Genomic DNA, 17,423 nt, shown 5'->3' with positions numbered 1-17,423 from the left:
ACACAGATTAAACCTGTATTGTTGATTTTGGAAAACACTACTGAGGCTGCCTTGCTACCCTTCAGAAAATATACATTTCAACCAACTTACATGACATTCTATGTTATGTTGACTTTATCATATGAAAGTTTATAGTGCATTTCATCAATTAATAAATAAATGTGAAAATCGTAATTTTCAACACAAATAATAGTCTCGCTACCTTAAGTCGGTTTTGAAGAATCAAGCCTCCAGCAAAGAAGCAAAAATTACAAGCCATGCATGGAACAGTCCCCGTTAGTTATTAAATTTAAGATATATAGTTTTGTTTATAGTAATATAGCTGGAATATAACCATTTCAGGAATATGATTTTTTAACATTAAAATGATTGACATTGGTATCAGATCGTCAAACAAGTGCTTGTCCATATTGAGAGATATTGCTCTGGAACAGTATTCAAAATCAGCCATTTGAATACATGTATATATATATATATATATATAACATGATGTATAACGAATAAATCAAATTTGAATATAATCAGTCAAAGCATTTAAGAGATATGGATCCAGAAGCCCAATCATTAAAACAAAATGGCCGCCAGTCAGCCATTTTTAATTCCAATCTGAAAAATAAAATGACGTGCATCAGGAACGTGTAATGTGTAACGTATGTTATAAGTTTGAACAAAATCCATCCATAAATGCATGAAATGCTTGATATTTGATGATTTTGTTAGCACAAAAATAGCCACCATTTGGCCACTTTGAAAAGGATCGTCAAACCAATATATCCATACATCTATGACATGATGTATAATGAATATTAAAAATTTGAAAATAATCAGTCAAAACAAGTCAGACATATGGGTCTGGAACCCATTCATTAAAGCAAAATGGTCGCCAGACAGTCATTTTGAATCTGATTTGAAAAATAAAATGATGTACCTGTAATGTCTAATGTATGTACCAAGTTGGAAAGAAATCCATCCATAAATGCCAGAAACGCTTGATATTTGATGATTTTTCAGCACAAAAATGGCCACCATTCGGCCATTTTGAATAGAATCGTCAAACCAATATATCTGTCTATCTATGACATGATGTATAATGAATATTTAAAATTTGAACATAATCAGTGAAAGCAAGTCAGACATATGGCACGAGAACCACATTCATCAAAACAAAATGACCGCCAGTCAGCCATTTTGAATCTAATCTGAAAAACAAAATTATTTGCATCAAGGTCCCATAATGTCTAATGTATATACTAAGTTTGAACAAAATCCATCTGTAAACAGCGGAAAAATGCTTGATTTTGATGATTTTTAGCACAAAAATGGCTGCCATTCGTCCATCTTGAATTAGATCGTGAAACAAATTGATGTTCATATGTATAATATCAGGTATGATGTATGTGTGAAGTTTGATTGTGATTGGTCCAGACATTTCTAAGATACAGGTCCGGACACACGCATAGACGCACGCACGCATACACGCACGCACACACGCATGCAGGCACACACGGAGGTCAAAATATAAGTCCGAACGGGGACTAAAAATTTCACTCTAAAAAGGCAAATAGGGTGTATGATAAAACCAAAAGAATATGGTAAATTGTCCCATTTTGGAAAACTGAATCCATATGGATGATTATGATACTGTCAACGAGCAGACAGTGTATGTGAAGTATTTCTGACTTTAATGAAAGTCATCACTGCAGTGACACTGATTGAATGAAATACAATGAACCGATTAGAAATATTGAAAACATAAACAAGGCTGGTAAATTTTTTAAAGTTACCTGCCCTGTCTGGTAAACTATTTTGACAAATTCCAAACACTGGTTACATTTGAGCACATGTGTATATAGCTCAAATAAAATACACCCTTCTCTTCAGAATATAATTGTATTGAAATCATATATTATTTAACATTATTACATAATTACTGTAAATACATTTATTTTCACTGCCATTTAATTTCAATATTTGGTTCGTTTCACCACAAGTGCACAAATTTGGAAGACCAACAATGAACTCAATATTATTTTACTTGTTCATATAGACGCAATTTAGCAGAATTTCCTTATCAGTGAAAAGAGTTTAAATAAAAACCCAGTGAATAATAAATGCATTTACAGTTTGTTAAGCATTCATATAGTTTCTTGTATAAATTATATGACATATCTTTGAGAGAATGTAAAAATCGGACATGAAAATAACAACATGGCCGCCAGATGGCTATTTAACTAATAAAAATAAAAATACAATAGTGAACATCGGTAACTCATCATATGTGATGTCCATCTCAAGTTTGAATAAAATCAGCCAAGCTTGCCTGAAAAATGGCTGATAACATGTTTTTAGTGTTTTAGTAACAATAATGACCCCAGTTGGTCAAAATTCATTAAAACGAAAAACTAATTTGTATGCATACTAGTATGTACACTATTATGACTTGATTTCTATCAAGGTTGAAAAAAAAAAAATGATTCAGGATGGACACACAAATGGATGAACAGACAGACGAAACAACAGTTAGACAGTTTTCTTTTGATTGAAAGTAATAGGTAGCAATGTAGCCTAGAATTTAGAGTCTACTCCCTTTCTGAGGTCTACAAGATATTTCCTATAATGCCCAAGTACTAAAAAATTGGTCACGGAATGCAATTATGATTAACAATTGACAATGAATTTAATTTGTTGGTTAGTTGGCCATAGTATGTATGGCATTTGAAAGCATGATCTCGGAAAGTGAATAGATTGTAGACCAGCGTCAGTTATAATGTTGAATGGGTTCCCACTCACCTGGTACTTGAGGACTGTGTACAAGGCTTTACCATGTATGTACCCGGAGGGCACAGGTAACAGCGTACACCCCGGTGCTGGAATGTTCGTTTCTCTGATGACTTTCCTTTGTAGCACTTTGATGCGACAACATTGATCTGTGGATTAAAAATAAAAATAGTATGCTAAATAAATTTACTATAATTCTGAAATTGGTTATACTTACATTATTAGTTCAACATTATCAAAAACATTATATCATAAATCTATGTGTACTATAACCATGAAAAAACAGGACAACTAAAGATCATAGCAACGTAGTACATATGAACAACAGATTTGACAATCACAGTATTTTTGGGGTATATATTTCCACTCTTAACCTTTTTCCCACCAGTTCCCTCTTTTCATTGCAAATTCACAAAATATTCCTGTTTATAGTCTGCATTTTCTTTCAACATACCGGGGGTATTGGGACAAAAATAGACAATTTTTTTTAGTAAAAACTGAAAAATGACTCAAATTTTGTCTGTTGGCTTCAAAATAAGGGTTCATTTTTCAGAAATACTGAGGACTATAAGAAAAAAGTGCAGAAAATTTAGGCGAGAAAATCTGGTAGTGAAAATGTTAATAATGTGCTATACACAATCTGATGATGGTCAATTTTCATTAAGTATAAATATTTCAATGTCGTATCCCCCTCTGAAAAAAATGGATTTTGAAAGTGAAATATAAAACAAGCAGCCTCTAGACTGAGATAGCCTCCGCTGTTAGCAATGTATATTTCAATTAGAGAATAGAAAATATCATAAAATATATGTATAATGTCAAAGCCATGAAACTTGCAGTTTTCAACAAGAAGTCGAAAATTTAACTTTTTACCAAATATGCCAAAAATAGTCATCAAAGGTTGAGAGGACCACTTGAGGTACCGAGAGGTGGCACAGATTCATTCACTAATGAATGCGATGCGAAGGACCTTGGTTAAGGTCTGCAATTCGATCGAGTCTGGTTTACACCAGGATAGTGCATTAAAATGCATTTGATGGGTATACAAAAAAAATGTCAGGAGAGAATTTTTTTTTTATACATTTAAATGCAACACATTCATGTTGAATTTTTGGATCAAAACACAAATCAAAGAAAGCTTACTAAGAACTCCATGTTCTGAGAGTATTGGAGACACATTAAATATAATTCAAAATTACTTGTCAGAGATAGTGATGGAAAAGCCAAAAAACTAATAATGCAAATCAGAAAATTAATATGAACAGATTTTAATGGAAAACTAATGTGGTCTGCGCAATGTAAGAGACCATCTATGTAACAAGTTTTATTGAAATGTGATTGGAACCAAAAAAAATTATAAACAAGTCATTGTCAATGACACGTCCCCATTCCGTTCATATTTGAGTGACATATACATTCAAAGCAGATCATGACCGAAATGCACCTGCATATGTACAACACATTGTGCTAAATCTGAACAAAATCCATCCATGCATGACTGAGACCCGGTTCTGGAATTGTGAAAATACGTGATTTTGATGCATTTTCGGCCTTAAAATGGCCATCATTCCGCTATTGTTAAGCAGATCATGAAACAAATGCACATATCTATTTGTGACATGATGTACCATGTGTGTGTGAAGTTTGAACTTGATCAATCCAGACATGTCTTGGATACGGATCCAGAACTGAATTCTTTAACAAAATGGCCGCCAGTCGGCCATTTCGAACTTGATCCGAAAAAAAAAAAGACGTGCATCAAGGTCCTATTATGTTTAATGTATGTACCAAATTTGAACAAAATCCATCCATGCATAACTGAGATACGGGTCCGGAATGGTGAAAATGTGCGATTTCAATGCATTTTCGGCCTTAAAGCGGCCCCCATTTGGCTATCGTTAATGAGATCATGAAACAAATGCACATACATATTTGTGACATGATGTACCTTGTGTGTGTGAAGTTTGAACTTGATCAATCCAGACATGTCTCGGATACGGATCCAGAACTGAATTCTTTAAAACAAAATGGCCGCCAGTCGGCTATTTCGAACTTGATCTGAAAAAAAAAATGACGTGCATCAAGGTCCTATTATGTTTAATGTATGTACCAAATTTGAATGAAATCCGTCCATGCATAACTGAGATCCGGGTCCGGAATGGTGAAAATGTGCGATTTCAATGCATTTTCGGCATTAAAGCGGCCGCCATACCAAATTTGAACAAAATCCGTCCATGCATAACTGAGATCCGGGTCCGGAATGGTGAAAATGTGCGATTTTGATGCATTTTCGGCCTTAAAATGGCCGCTATTTGGCTATAGTTAATCGGATCATGAAAAAAATGCATGTGCATATGTCCCATATAATGTGTGATGTATGAGTGAAGTTTGAACTTAATCGGTCCATGCATGTTCGAGATACAGGTGATCACGGACGGACGGACGGACGCACGGACGCACGGACGGACGGACGCACACAGGGCAAAACATAAGTCCCCGTTTTCGGACTGCGTCCAAACGGGGACTAATTATTATGCTTATTAGGGAATTAATATAAACAGATTTTAACCCCAAACTAATCAGGTTTGTACATTGTCCTAGAGCATCTTTGCACTAAGTTTCATTGAAATGGAATAATTAGTACTTTAGATATCAGTGTGATAGCTTAAAAGTGGTTAATTATATAAATTAGTAATTAATATGTACAGATTTTAACCCACAAATATCCAGGTCTGTCTATTGTCCTACAGCATCCATGTACAAAGTTTCATTGAAATGTGATGATTAGTACTTGAGAAATCAGTGTGAAAGCTGAATATTAATTAATTATGCAAATTAGGTAATTAATATACACAATTATTTACCCTAAAACTAATCAGGTCTCTGGATAGTCCTAAAGGATCTATGTACCAAGTTTCATTGCAATGTGATAAGTAGTACTTGAAAGCTGAAAATTAACTAATTATGTAAATTAGGTAATTAATATGCACAAATATTTATCCCAAAACAATCAATCTCTGCATAGTCCTTGAGTATCTATGTACCAAGTTTCATTGAAAGGTAATGCTTACTACTTGAAACATCAAAAGCTGAAAATTAATTAATTATGCAAATTGGGTAATTAATATGCACTGACATTACCCTAAAAACTATCAGGTCTGTGCAGTGTCCTATGACATCTATGTACCAAGTTTCATTGAAATGTGATGATTAGTACTTGAGGTATCAGTGGAAAACCCCAAAATTGACTAATCATTATGCAAATTAGGTAATTAGTAATTAGGTAATTTTAACCAAAGACTAATCAAAACCAAGCATTAGTTCAGAGCATCTATGTACCAAGTTTCATCAAATTCCAATAAGTGGTTCTTTAGATATCAATGGAACAATCATTGAACAGCTAAAAATTAGCTTATTATCATGCAAATTAGGTAATTAATATGCATGAAATTTTACCAAAACCTAATCAAATCTGCGCATTAGCCCAGAGCATCTATGCACCAAGTTTCATCAAAAACTGATGTATGGTTCTCGAGATATCAGTGAAACAGACGGACACATACACATACAGACACACTAACCGCAAAGACTCATTTTGTGCTTCGCACACGGGAGTTAAAAACCTAAAATTTTATTTAGAATCTCATGTACTACTATTAAGCGTAAAAAAAGTGTGCGCACCACTGAAAAAAGAAAATTTTTTTTTTTTTTCACAGGACTTTCCGTTGACTAATTGATTACCCATCAAATACTGAAAAAAAAATAAAATGAAGCACCACATCGCCCTATTTCTGAAAAAAAAAATCGGAAAAAAAAAATTTCAATTAGCACTCACTCTTTTCATCACCATGTAATTAACCTTCCCTATACCATCACCATTCAAATATACTCTTGCACCCATTTTGTAGCCAATGCAATCTGATTAAAATCTAAAGTATTGTATGGCATTTTTTTAATTATTTTGTATCATTTTATGTTTTTTGTTACTTATATTTTTAACTATCGCCACATGTTGGCTTTCGCAATCACCAAAACTTCAAAATATAAATACTAGATCAAAATAAAATAAAATAAATATAAATAAAAAAAAGAAGCCAAAACTAGGATCTTATTTTAATCAGATTGGTAACCAAGGCATCAGGCAGTAAAAACAACTACATAGACAGCATAGTATTAGTACATGCACAACCTAAAATTAAAGGGAAAGTCAAGGCTCACAACATAATACTCCCAGATAAAAGAGCTCAACAAATATAAGAACATGCAATTTACAGTTTTTTTATATCACTTTTCATTCTCTAGATTTTCAACTTTTCATCAATTTATGTAGTCCACCATCGTGATTCTTCAGCAATTTCTGACAACATATTCTATGATGTCATACTCTACCCATAATCACTTGGTTGAGAATCAAGATGGCTGACTACTAAATACTGATGAAAAGTTGAATATCTAGAGAATGAAAAGCAATATAAAACAAGCCATGCATGTACTTGTCCATATTGAGAGATATTGCTCTGGAACAGCATTCAAAATCAGCCATTTTGAATACATGTATATATATATAACATGATGTATAACGAATATATAAAATTTGAATATAATCAGTCAAAGCATTTAAGAGATATGGCTCTAGAAGCCCAATCATTAAAACAAAATGGCCGCCAGACAGCCATTTTGAATCCGATCTGAAAAATAAATGATGTGCATCAGGAACCTGAAATGTCTAACATATGTACCAAGTTTGAACAAAATCCATCCATAAATGCTTGATATTTGATGACTTTTTAGCACAAAAATGGCCACCATTTGGCCATTTTGAATAGGATCGTCAAACCATAATATCTGTCTATCTATGACATGATGTATAATAAATATTTAAAATTTGAATATAATCAGTGAAAGCAAGTCAGAGATATGGCACGAGAACCACATTCATTAAAACAAAATGGCCGCTAGTCGGCCATTTTGAATCATATCTAAAAAACAAAATTATTTGCATCAAGGTCCCATAATGTCTAATGTATATACCAAGTTTGAACAAAATCCATCTGTAAACAGCCAAGAAATGCTTGATTTTGATGATTTTTCAGCACAAAAATGGCCGCCATTCAGCCATCTTGAATCAGATCGTAAAACAAAATGATGTGCATCAAGGTCCTATAATGCCTAATGTATATACCAAGTTTGAACAAAATCCATCTGTTAACAGCTGAGAAATGCTTGTTTTTGATGATTTTTAGCACAAAAATGGCCGCCATTCGGCCATCTTGAATCAGATCGTGAAACAAATTGACGTGCATATGTATAATATCATGTATGATGTATGTGTGAAGTTTGATTGTGATTGGTCCAGGCATTTCTAAGATACAGGTTGGACGCACGCACAGACACACGCACGCACACACGGAGGTCAAAACATAAGTCCCCGTTTTCGAACTGCGTCCGAACGGGGACTAAAAACTGTAAATTGCATTCTCCTACATTTGTGAAGCTTTTTCTTGAGGGGTCATTATGTTGTTTGGCTTGACGTTTCCTTTAATAAACAAATAAGCAATAACTCAATGTCACATCAAGCAGTGGAGTTTGTGAATCTTGTTCAGCCAATTCAAATCCAAGAATTAATGAAAAATATAACAAACGATTTTTTACCAAGCATTTTGTAAATCCTGTTTTCCTGACTTCAGTATCTCCCTTTTATATATTTCACTGGACACATTTTGATGGCAACTATATTCCCATTTGTAGTATAAAGACATACTTTAATTGTTCATTGATTTGTTTATCTTTCTCAATCTTTCTTGCAATCAGACTAACTCTTCCATCATCTGCATCTGTGATGCACTATGGGATGTTAATCATGATCTAGGAGAAAAACCGCCGAAGTTTTTTCAAGAAATTCCTTTCCATTTCATACAGCGTATGCGGTAAATTTAGGGGTACAACTTGAACAAGTTATTGTAAATGACACGTCCCCGTTCCGTTCATATTTGAGTGACATATACATTCAAAGCAGATCATGACCGAAATCTCAGACCACTTTCAGTGGTCTGATCTGAAATGCACCTGCATATGAACAACAGATTGTACTAAATCTGAACAAAATCCATCCATGCATGACTGAGATCCAGTTCCGGAATTGTGAAAATACGTGATTTTGATGCATTTTCGGCCTTAAAATGGCCATCATTCAGCTATTGTTAAGCGGATCATGAAACAAATGCACATGTCTATTTGTAACATGATGTACCATGTGTGTGTGAAGTTTGAACTTGATCAATCCAGACATGTCTCGGATACGGATCCAGAACTGAATTCTTTAAAACAAAATGGCCGCCAGTCGGCCATTTCGAACTAGATCCAACAAAAAATTACGTGCATCAAGGTCCTATTATGTTTAATGTATGTACCAAATTTGAACAAAATCCGTCCATGCATAACTGAGATCCGGGTCCGGAATGGTGAAAATGTGCAATTTTGATGCATTTTCGGCCTTAAAATGGCCGCTATTCGGCTATTGTTAATCGGATCATGAAAACAATGCATGTGCATATGTCCCATATAATGTGTGATCTATGAGTGAAGTTTGAACTTAATCGGTCCATGCATGTTCGAGATACAGGTGATCATGGACGCACGCACCCACACAGGGCAAAACGTAAGTCCCCGTTTTCGGACTACGTCCGAACGGGGACTAATAAAGAGTCCATTTCTGTGAACAAGCTTTTTTTTCAATGCAAAAAAATTAGTCATCATAACTTTCCTGCTACTATTGTAAAGTAAAGATAATAAAGATTAATTTATTATATTTTCTTCAAATTATTTTATGAATTGGTACTTCATGTTGAATTTTTTGATGCATTAATACATGATTTTCACCTTTTTGACCCTTTGAAGACCAAAGTCAATTTTTGTAACTATTCACAATATAAATATGCACATTTTTTTCAACAACAAAAAAAAGAAACGCACTATAAGTGTCATACCCAATTTATTTCATAGTCCTTGAGCGGACTTTCTCTTTTTATAGCAGAACACAATCGTGCACACAATCACTGCCTCGTTAGCGCAGTAGGCAGAGCACGTCAGTCTCATAATCTGAAGGTCATGAGTTCGATCCTCACATGGGGCAGCCAACTTTAATTTTTTTTTTTTTTTTTTATTTTTATTACTGTTTCTAAAATTTATTACATAAAAGCCTAAAATGTTAACTTTCATTATGGTGTAATAAATGAAATTATTATTATTATTAAAGTGCAATTGTCGTCGGTGGTGGCACTGTTAAAGCAGGAGGGTGGTCACCTGCGCATGTGCGGGAATTGAGTCCTAAGCGATAATAACACACGCTAAAAACGCAAAGGCTCATGGGTGGACGCTTGTTTGTAAACAATGACACACTATGGCCACCTGTCGCATGCGTAGGTGACAACTCACCCGCTTCAAATATTTCTTGCATCTCTCATATACATCGCTATAACTTAAGAATTTCTCTTTTCATTTAGTAAAGAATTAAGTATAGATATAATGGTGCAGTATTCAGTTTGTGTGTATATTAATTACGTAGAATATAAAATTAAATAATATTCTAATAATTATTATTATACATCTGTCACCATAACAAGTCACAATATGCCGTAATTTTGCAGTATTGCACTGAATATTTTCATCCTACCATATTGGCAAATGCAAATTCCAAATATGGAGCGATTATGCACATAAGCGTCCTCTAAAAATAAAAAAAAACATGGCTGCATGCAGGGTTTGACCGGACCCCACACAATGAAGTTCGCTAAATCTCTTCCAAACATTTTAGATTTGGATTGGATTTCAGCATTCCCATGATATATTCCTGGGAAGAAAAAATGTATATAATAAGGTTATTACTAGGACACACAGAAAGTGTGCAGTCACATCGATTTATGCTGTGCAACGATTGATACTTTCACTGTACTGATTTAAATTCATGTTTATTTTGCACTATCCTCGCAATAACCTCATATTATTCTACTAATATCCACATAAAAAACAGGCCGGCCAACGATCCGTGGTACATCGTGGCCATTCCAGGATGTAAACTCGTTCTTACAAATGAATAAATACAACATTAGTATATTAGGCCCATTCTATGATATTTCAATCGTATGCATGCAACGCAAAACTTAATATATTACCGAATATTTGGATTTCAATTATTTCCATGGGATAACAAATTTAGTATTTTTTGGCAAATTTTTAATTCATTATCAGTATCAGTGTGTTTAAATTTCCGTGAATTAACATATGGCATTTTACGTAAAATGATTGGTTGTCCAACTGAGGGCGTGTCTTTTTTTCTGTGCTAAACGTGCAACACCAAAATCCTGCCACTTACTTTTCATGGTTGTTGGCCCATAGTCATCTGCACCAGTATCGCGAGTTTTAAGTTTCGTTTACTATGTTGGTCGCTTGACACCATATTCACCGCCTCCTTTCGGTACCGACGCCCAACTCGACGTCCTGGGGAGGAAATCTACTCGCCGCGCCACCTGGATACCTCTCCTTCCCAGAAACATGTTTTCCAATACGAGACTGATTTCTCTATAAGTTCGGCCATTTAAAATCATATTCTGGACAAGATTTTTATCAATTAAATGGTCGGCTTCCATTGCTACTCCTAATCATTCAGAAAATGGCAGCACAAAAAACGCGCAAATTCATTTTACTGCCACTTTACAACGGTTTTCACACAGACACCAGTTAATTCCGTTACACGATGGCTGAGGCAATTTCACATCGACCAGATACGCCCCCCCAAACATGCAGATGACGAGATTTGACAGGATCGGCCAATGCGCAAGCGTCTAAAACAGCTGGTGCTTATATCCTAATATTCTAATTTCCTAATAACTTATTTTGCCCTTGTACAATGCAAAATACATATTTTTGATTAGGTTGGTTGGCCGTCAAGTACCATCCTATGGCACCCAATTTTGATTAGGTTGGTTGGCCGTCAAGTACCATCCTATGGCACCCAATTCATATATCACCAACACCATAGCACAGAGTTATGTTAACATCCAATCAAAAAAATGACTAATATACTAAATTTTTATTTAATTAATTGTAAGGATGAGATATATTACATTGTAAAATGACCATGATGTACCACGGATCGCCAACTAATGCATTTACATTATTCCACAAATCTTTCAAAACAGAATGCATCCCTGATTTAACACTTTTACCTTACTCCCTTGAAATGATAAGAACATAGAGTTCATACTCTTTCCTCCACCCTGGCATCTCAATTTTTCTATTGGTAATGTATGTGCAGTGAAATACTGCTGTGGGTGGCCATTGGCAAAATACAAATTTGATCTAAATATAAAGTTGCACGCCAGTTGACGACTGGACGTGGCTCGCGTCTTAACGCACATCATGATGTGGTTGTCGATCAGTAGTCAGCATTCACAGTGGTTAAGTTTTTCGTCATGTGTAATGAAAATCAGTCCACGGAATAAGGTCACGCCGTACAACGACACGGTAAAAATAGTCTCTGTAAGTTTGCATCGATTATACCACAGGTCTTGAGGGACTGTGATTATACGAAACCGCGTCGTTACACTCAGAACAAACTACATACCAACCTGTAATAGTGTAGCTAGTATCACTGTGACAAATAACCTTAACTTCATGCTGTTATTGAAATAATAAATTCGCCAATGTGCCACCAAATAGGCCGATCATCCATGCTACGACACAGCCCGGCGACACAGTAACTGGGATTCCCCCAATAAGCGCAACCACACTCCAAACGCTGGAGGCGCTCTCACTTCCGTTCCTCTCGAGTTCCTAAAAGGGCTCATACCACTAATATTGAAACTCCGTAGACGACACTGTTAACATATGACGAGATTGCTATATGAAAATGATAAACAAAGTCGAAAACAAGGCTCAAAAATGGGGAAATCAACATGCCAGTAATCATGCAACCACATGAAAAAAACTAACATGTTGGCCAGCTCAAATTCTTGCAAATCTCAGGTAAACAAAACTGAAAAAACACATAGAATTTCCAAATACACAGAATATTAAATACAGAATTAACCCACAGGTACAAAGTCGCTAAGTAATAAACAAAAAAACACATGTTAGTCTCACCTCTTACCCTAGTCTGGTCCCCTGCCCCAATTTCAACGCTGAGGGCCTATTTTCTTAACCGCCCTCAGCGTTGAAATTGGGGTAGGGGACCAGACTACTTTTACCTAGTCTGGTTCCCTGCCCCATTTCAACGCTGAGGGCGGTTTTAGAAAAGGGTCAGGTACGGGGTATTACATCCAAGGCGGTTATTGGTAGTTACGTACGGAACATCTGATTCGTCACTGAGACAATTCAACATGGCGGCTTCCATGGACATGGAGTTTGTTATGAAAACAAAGATTGCTTTAGCACATGTAAACGCAAACAGTCATTCATGTTACACATATTTAAGACCAAAGCAAGTTGATTGTTTGAAGGCATCCACTGATAGTGATTGTATAGGCTTGTTGCCTACCGGTTATGGAAAATCACTGATTTTTGAGTGCCTTCCCTACATGTCAGCTTCACACAGTCCCAGGACAGTGATCTTGATCTCGCCATTGAATGCTATTATAGAAGAACAGTCTCGTAGACTCGGCGCAAGGTCAGTGCGGTTAAATCCGGAGTTTGACTGTAGTTTGTCCAGTTTCATTAGTTGTGAGTATTTGTATATACTGTCTCACCCAGAACACATAATGACCAAGAAACTCTTCGCCGTATTTCGTGGCGACATTTGGCAACACAAGGTATCTCATATTGTTGTTGACGAAGCACACTGTGTAGTACAATGGGGAAGTGATTTCCGTCCGGAATATCGAAATCTGAAAGACCTATGGCCACCGGTACGAAAAGAACACAGCAAGAAATATCATCACATCTTCTGCTTACCAATCCTGTTATTATCGCTGCCAGCATAGATAGACCAAACATAATGTTCCATGTGACAAAAAGACTTCCAAACAACAGAATTGAAGAGTCTTTTAAGGAGATCTTCAAACCACTTATTGATGAATTGCGCAGTAAACAGGAATGTTTTCCACGAACAATTGTTTACTCATCACTTAAATGGTGTGGATTTGCTCACGAATTGTCCTTAATGCCAACTTTTGACGGTGATATAGATGATATATCTGGTCTGGTGGCTCAATTCCATGCCTCATGCACTAACAAGGTAAATTTAAGTTATTTTGTTAACTATAAATACTAACTTGGATATGACTTCTACTGTTTAACGATTGTTTTCCATATTCTGTATGGTATGGCATGTTATTTTTGTTGTTGTATAGTAAATAACAAATTGGTCCTCTGATGGTTTTACCAATACAAAAATAAAGTGAATATTTATTTGTTAATTGTTATATATATAAATCATTTGTTCCGGGTTTATAAGCAGCTTTGTCTATAACATTTAGGTAAACAATGTGGCTGTTGCCTCATCAAATGACACACTGAAAGATCAGACACGTGATAAGTGTGTGTTCTTTATCAAATTGGTGAATGCAGTTCACTTTACACTTAAGCCAAATTTGTATAAAAGATATAGCGACTGTGCCCCTTTAACTGTATTTGCTATATTAGATGTTTATCTCCAACACAAGAACAGATAAGCCATCAAAATTTGTTGTATACTGTTCTGTATATTAATAATTTGTGCATTTTTTTTACTATAAATGCACCTCTGTCATTTAACTATCATATGATATTCTGTTACATTACCTTTGCCACAACAATTAACTTGAGCCATTTGGCTATTTCATATCAACTTGCATATTGACAATTTATATATCATACTTTTATCATTAAGCAGATGAAGAAAGAGGTGATCGATGGCATGCAGACCATGAATTGTGGTATCAGATTGTTATTTGCAACTGAGGCATATGGGATGGGTGCAGATCCAAAACAAGTCAGGCGAATTATCCATGCTGGTGTACCAAGAACAATGGAAAGTATGTTAAAATGCATGTAGTTCAGTCTAAATGTAGTAATGCAATGTTACGCACAAAATTCATGAATTTTCAGAGCGCATTGTACATATTTGACATACAATGTGTAAAACCAAGTTCCTTTATTGTGTGCATGATCTTATTATTATACTGCTTGTAAGTGTTGCCAACATTTTGAATGTTTTATTTGTTTTGATTATTTAATGACCACAAGCAATTGGTTGGTTCAAGAGAATCTGAAGTCCCAATAATCCTGTAATCCTGTCATGAGTGTAGTTATTGGATGACGATGATGGCTAGGAAAGTTATTTTATGATGAAATGCCACAGGTTAGATCATAGAATGGATATAACAATTGATGTCAGTCACCCAAGAGAACTCATGAAAATACGCATTTGCTCAATATGAGAAGTGCATCTTCAATAGAAGTGTACAATAAACTAAACTTTTCCTGTACTGTATAGAGATATATTATCATGTCATTTACCTATGCATATGCTCTAGTAATACAGCAAATACAGTCCAGTACCATATTGCACTATTTTTGTAACTTGTAGTGAAGCTACTTAAATGTTAAATACAATTCTCATTTGTTCATTAGCATACATTCAGGAAGTTGGCAGATGTGGGAGAGATGGGGAAGAATCTGAGGCTATTTTGTACTACAATGCATCTGACATAGCACACAATGTGAAAGACATGACTGAGGAAATGAGGAAATACTGTACAACAGATGAATGTCGTAGAGTGTCACTAGCCTCACATTTTGGTCAGGAATTTCCCAAGGACTATATCATTAAACATCAGTGCTGTGACAATTGCAAGCTATTGTGTGACTGTACCATCTGTGATTCTCAGTTTCATTATCATCAGGCTGTACATCAGATCCTATTGTTGCGGGCTGTTAGCAGCCAGCTGAAACTGATGGCTGTTAGCAGCCATCAGGAGCAGAATCTGATGTACAGTCAGATGCTGATGAAAGTGATTTTGATGATCACAAAGCACAGGTAATATGTGATGTGTTATTACAGTATTTTGAAGCTGAAAATAACATCTGTAATGCACCTTCTCCTTCAGTTGTCACAGGATGGACACCATCTTTAGCGGAGAAGATATCTTCAAAATATACAAGATACTCCAATCGCAAGTTTTTGATTTCTGATTTTTATTTGGAGGATCAATATGTTGATAATATAATTTCTCTTATTTTGCAAGTGTAGAAAGAGGAGAATCTTTATAGTTATGTACCTCAAATTTTCACTGGAAACTGAGGGGAAATGTTATTTGCTCATGTGTTTGCTTCCAGTTGAAAGCATACAAATTAATATATATGTAAATATGGGTGCTTCAAGACATGCATATTCAAAACAATAGTGAGACATTTTGTTAGAGCAGGGTTTCATGCTGTAAAAATAAGGATAAATTCTGAAAGTTGATCACTTTGTTGGATGTGTTGATGGAGTACTGTTACGTATATTCAATAAAGTGACCAAAGACTAATTTATCCTTAATATGGCAACTCACTTATTGTTAGCATGTAGTGATACTCTATATATTGTCAATGTATATACTGATTGGGAGCTCAAACAATGGCATGCAATACATTGATAAAACAATACTGTTTTCAACTGGATGTCCAATACTCTTTGACAATGATTTCTAGTTCATGAAAAAAAATGTGTGTTTGTATGATACATTTTATCACACACATCAATTAAGCGCTGTGCCTTAGTGTTCATAATCCCCCTCAGTTTTCAGCGATACACCTTACTTTGACAATATATTTCACCTAAGTTTTGAATCTGTGTGTCTTGAAGTCCTATATATATATATATATCAATTTGTATGCTTGCTCTCAACTGCAATTTAGATTAGGGCTAGACCATTTGATATCCTGGATGCACAGGATTCACAGCAATAAATTCATGGCACATAGACCCCTTTCATAAATCAAGCGCCCTCACTCATTAACCGTTTGCATTTTACTCCAAGACTCCTTGACCAATTTTGGTGTTGTGACAAAGAGTCTCCTAGTGAATGTTATAATGGTGTTACTTTTCTGAGAGGGTCAATTTTGAGGGGAGGGGGTGTGTGATTTTTATATATTTGCGTTTTACTCCAAAACCCCTTGACCGATTTGGACCAAATTTGGTGTGATGACAAAGAGTACCCCTGCGGGTGTCCTAATAGCAGTTTTTTTTTTTTTTTTTTGGGGGGGGGGGTATGAATTCATTTAACTCCAAGGCCATGTGACCGATTTGAACCAAAATTGGTGTGATGAGTAAGAGTCCCAATCGAATGTTTTAAAGTTTTTAAAGGGACTTATATTTGGAGGGGGAGAAGAGGGTGGTGTGATATAGTTTTTTTCAAGACCCCTTGAACTAAATTTGGTGTATTACAGCCCTGTACCAATGCTGCCATAGGTACGAAACTAGTTGATCGCTGCTTGCAGCTATATTTCAAATGTGTTAAGCTGGTACATTTCACAATACAGCAGAGCTGTATCAACCGATAGACTGCTTGTTTTACAAATGTATATATAATTTGGATATGCCAGCCTGCAGCAATTAATTTCTATACATATGCATATCTAAGTGCTGATACACAGCATACAAGTTGGTAATTCACAAGGACTGTGCT

General features: G+C 35.4%; 1 protein-coding gene and 1 pseudogene across 1 annotated transcript in view; one reads left to right on the top strand and one right to left on the bottom strand.

The window, feature by feature from the left end:
- The window catches only part of LOC144356193 (uncharacterized), a 28,868-nt gene extending 16,302 nt beyond the window's left edge, over positions 1 to 12,566 (bottom strand). The window contains exons 1-2 of the mRNA XM_085508511.1: positions 12,405 to 12,566; positions 2,791 to 2,927 (exon numbers count right to left, since the gene is read on the bottom strand). Of these exons, the coding sequence (XP_085364637.1) occupies positions 2,791 to 2,927; positions 12,405 to 12,452 (185 nt within the window). The 5' untranslated portion in view covers positions 12,453 to 12,566. The remainder of the gene's footprint in view (positions 1 to 2,790; positions 2,928 to 12,404) is intronic.
- Positions 12,567 to 13,076: 510 nt separating this feature from the next.
- Positions 13,077 to 17,241, top strand: LOC146734057 (uncharacterized; annotated as a pseudogene).
- Positions 17,242 to 17,423: the final 182 nt, after the last annotated feature.

This window comes from Saccoglossus kowalevskii, chromosome 15 (genome assembly GCF_978046115.1).
Source record: "Saccoglossus kowalevskii chromosome 15, keSacKowa6.1, whole genome shotgun sequence".
NCBI classification, from domain to species: Eukaryota; Metazoa; Hemichordata; class Enteropneusta; family Harrimaniidae; genus Saccoglossus; species Saccoglossus kowalevskii.
Note: the sequence above shows the minus strand (reverse complement) of the source record. Positions and strands in the feature narration are given on the sequence as shown.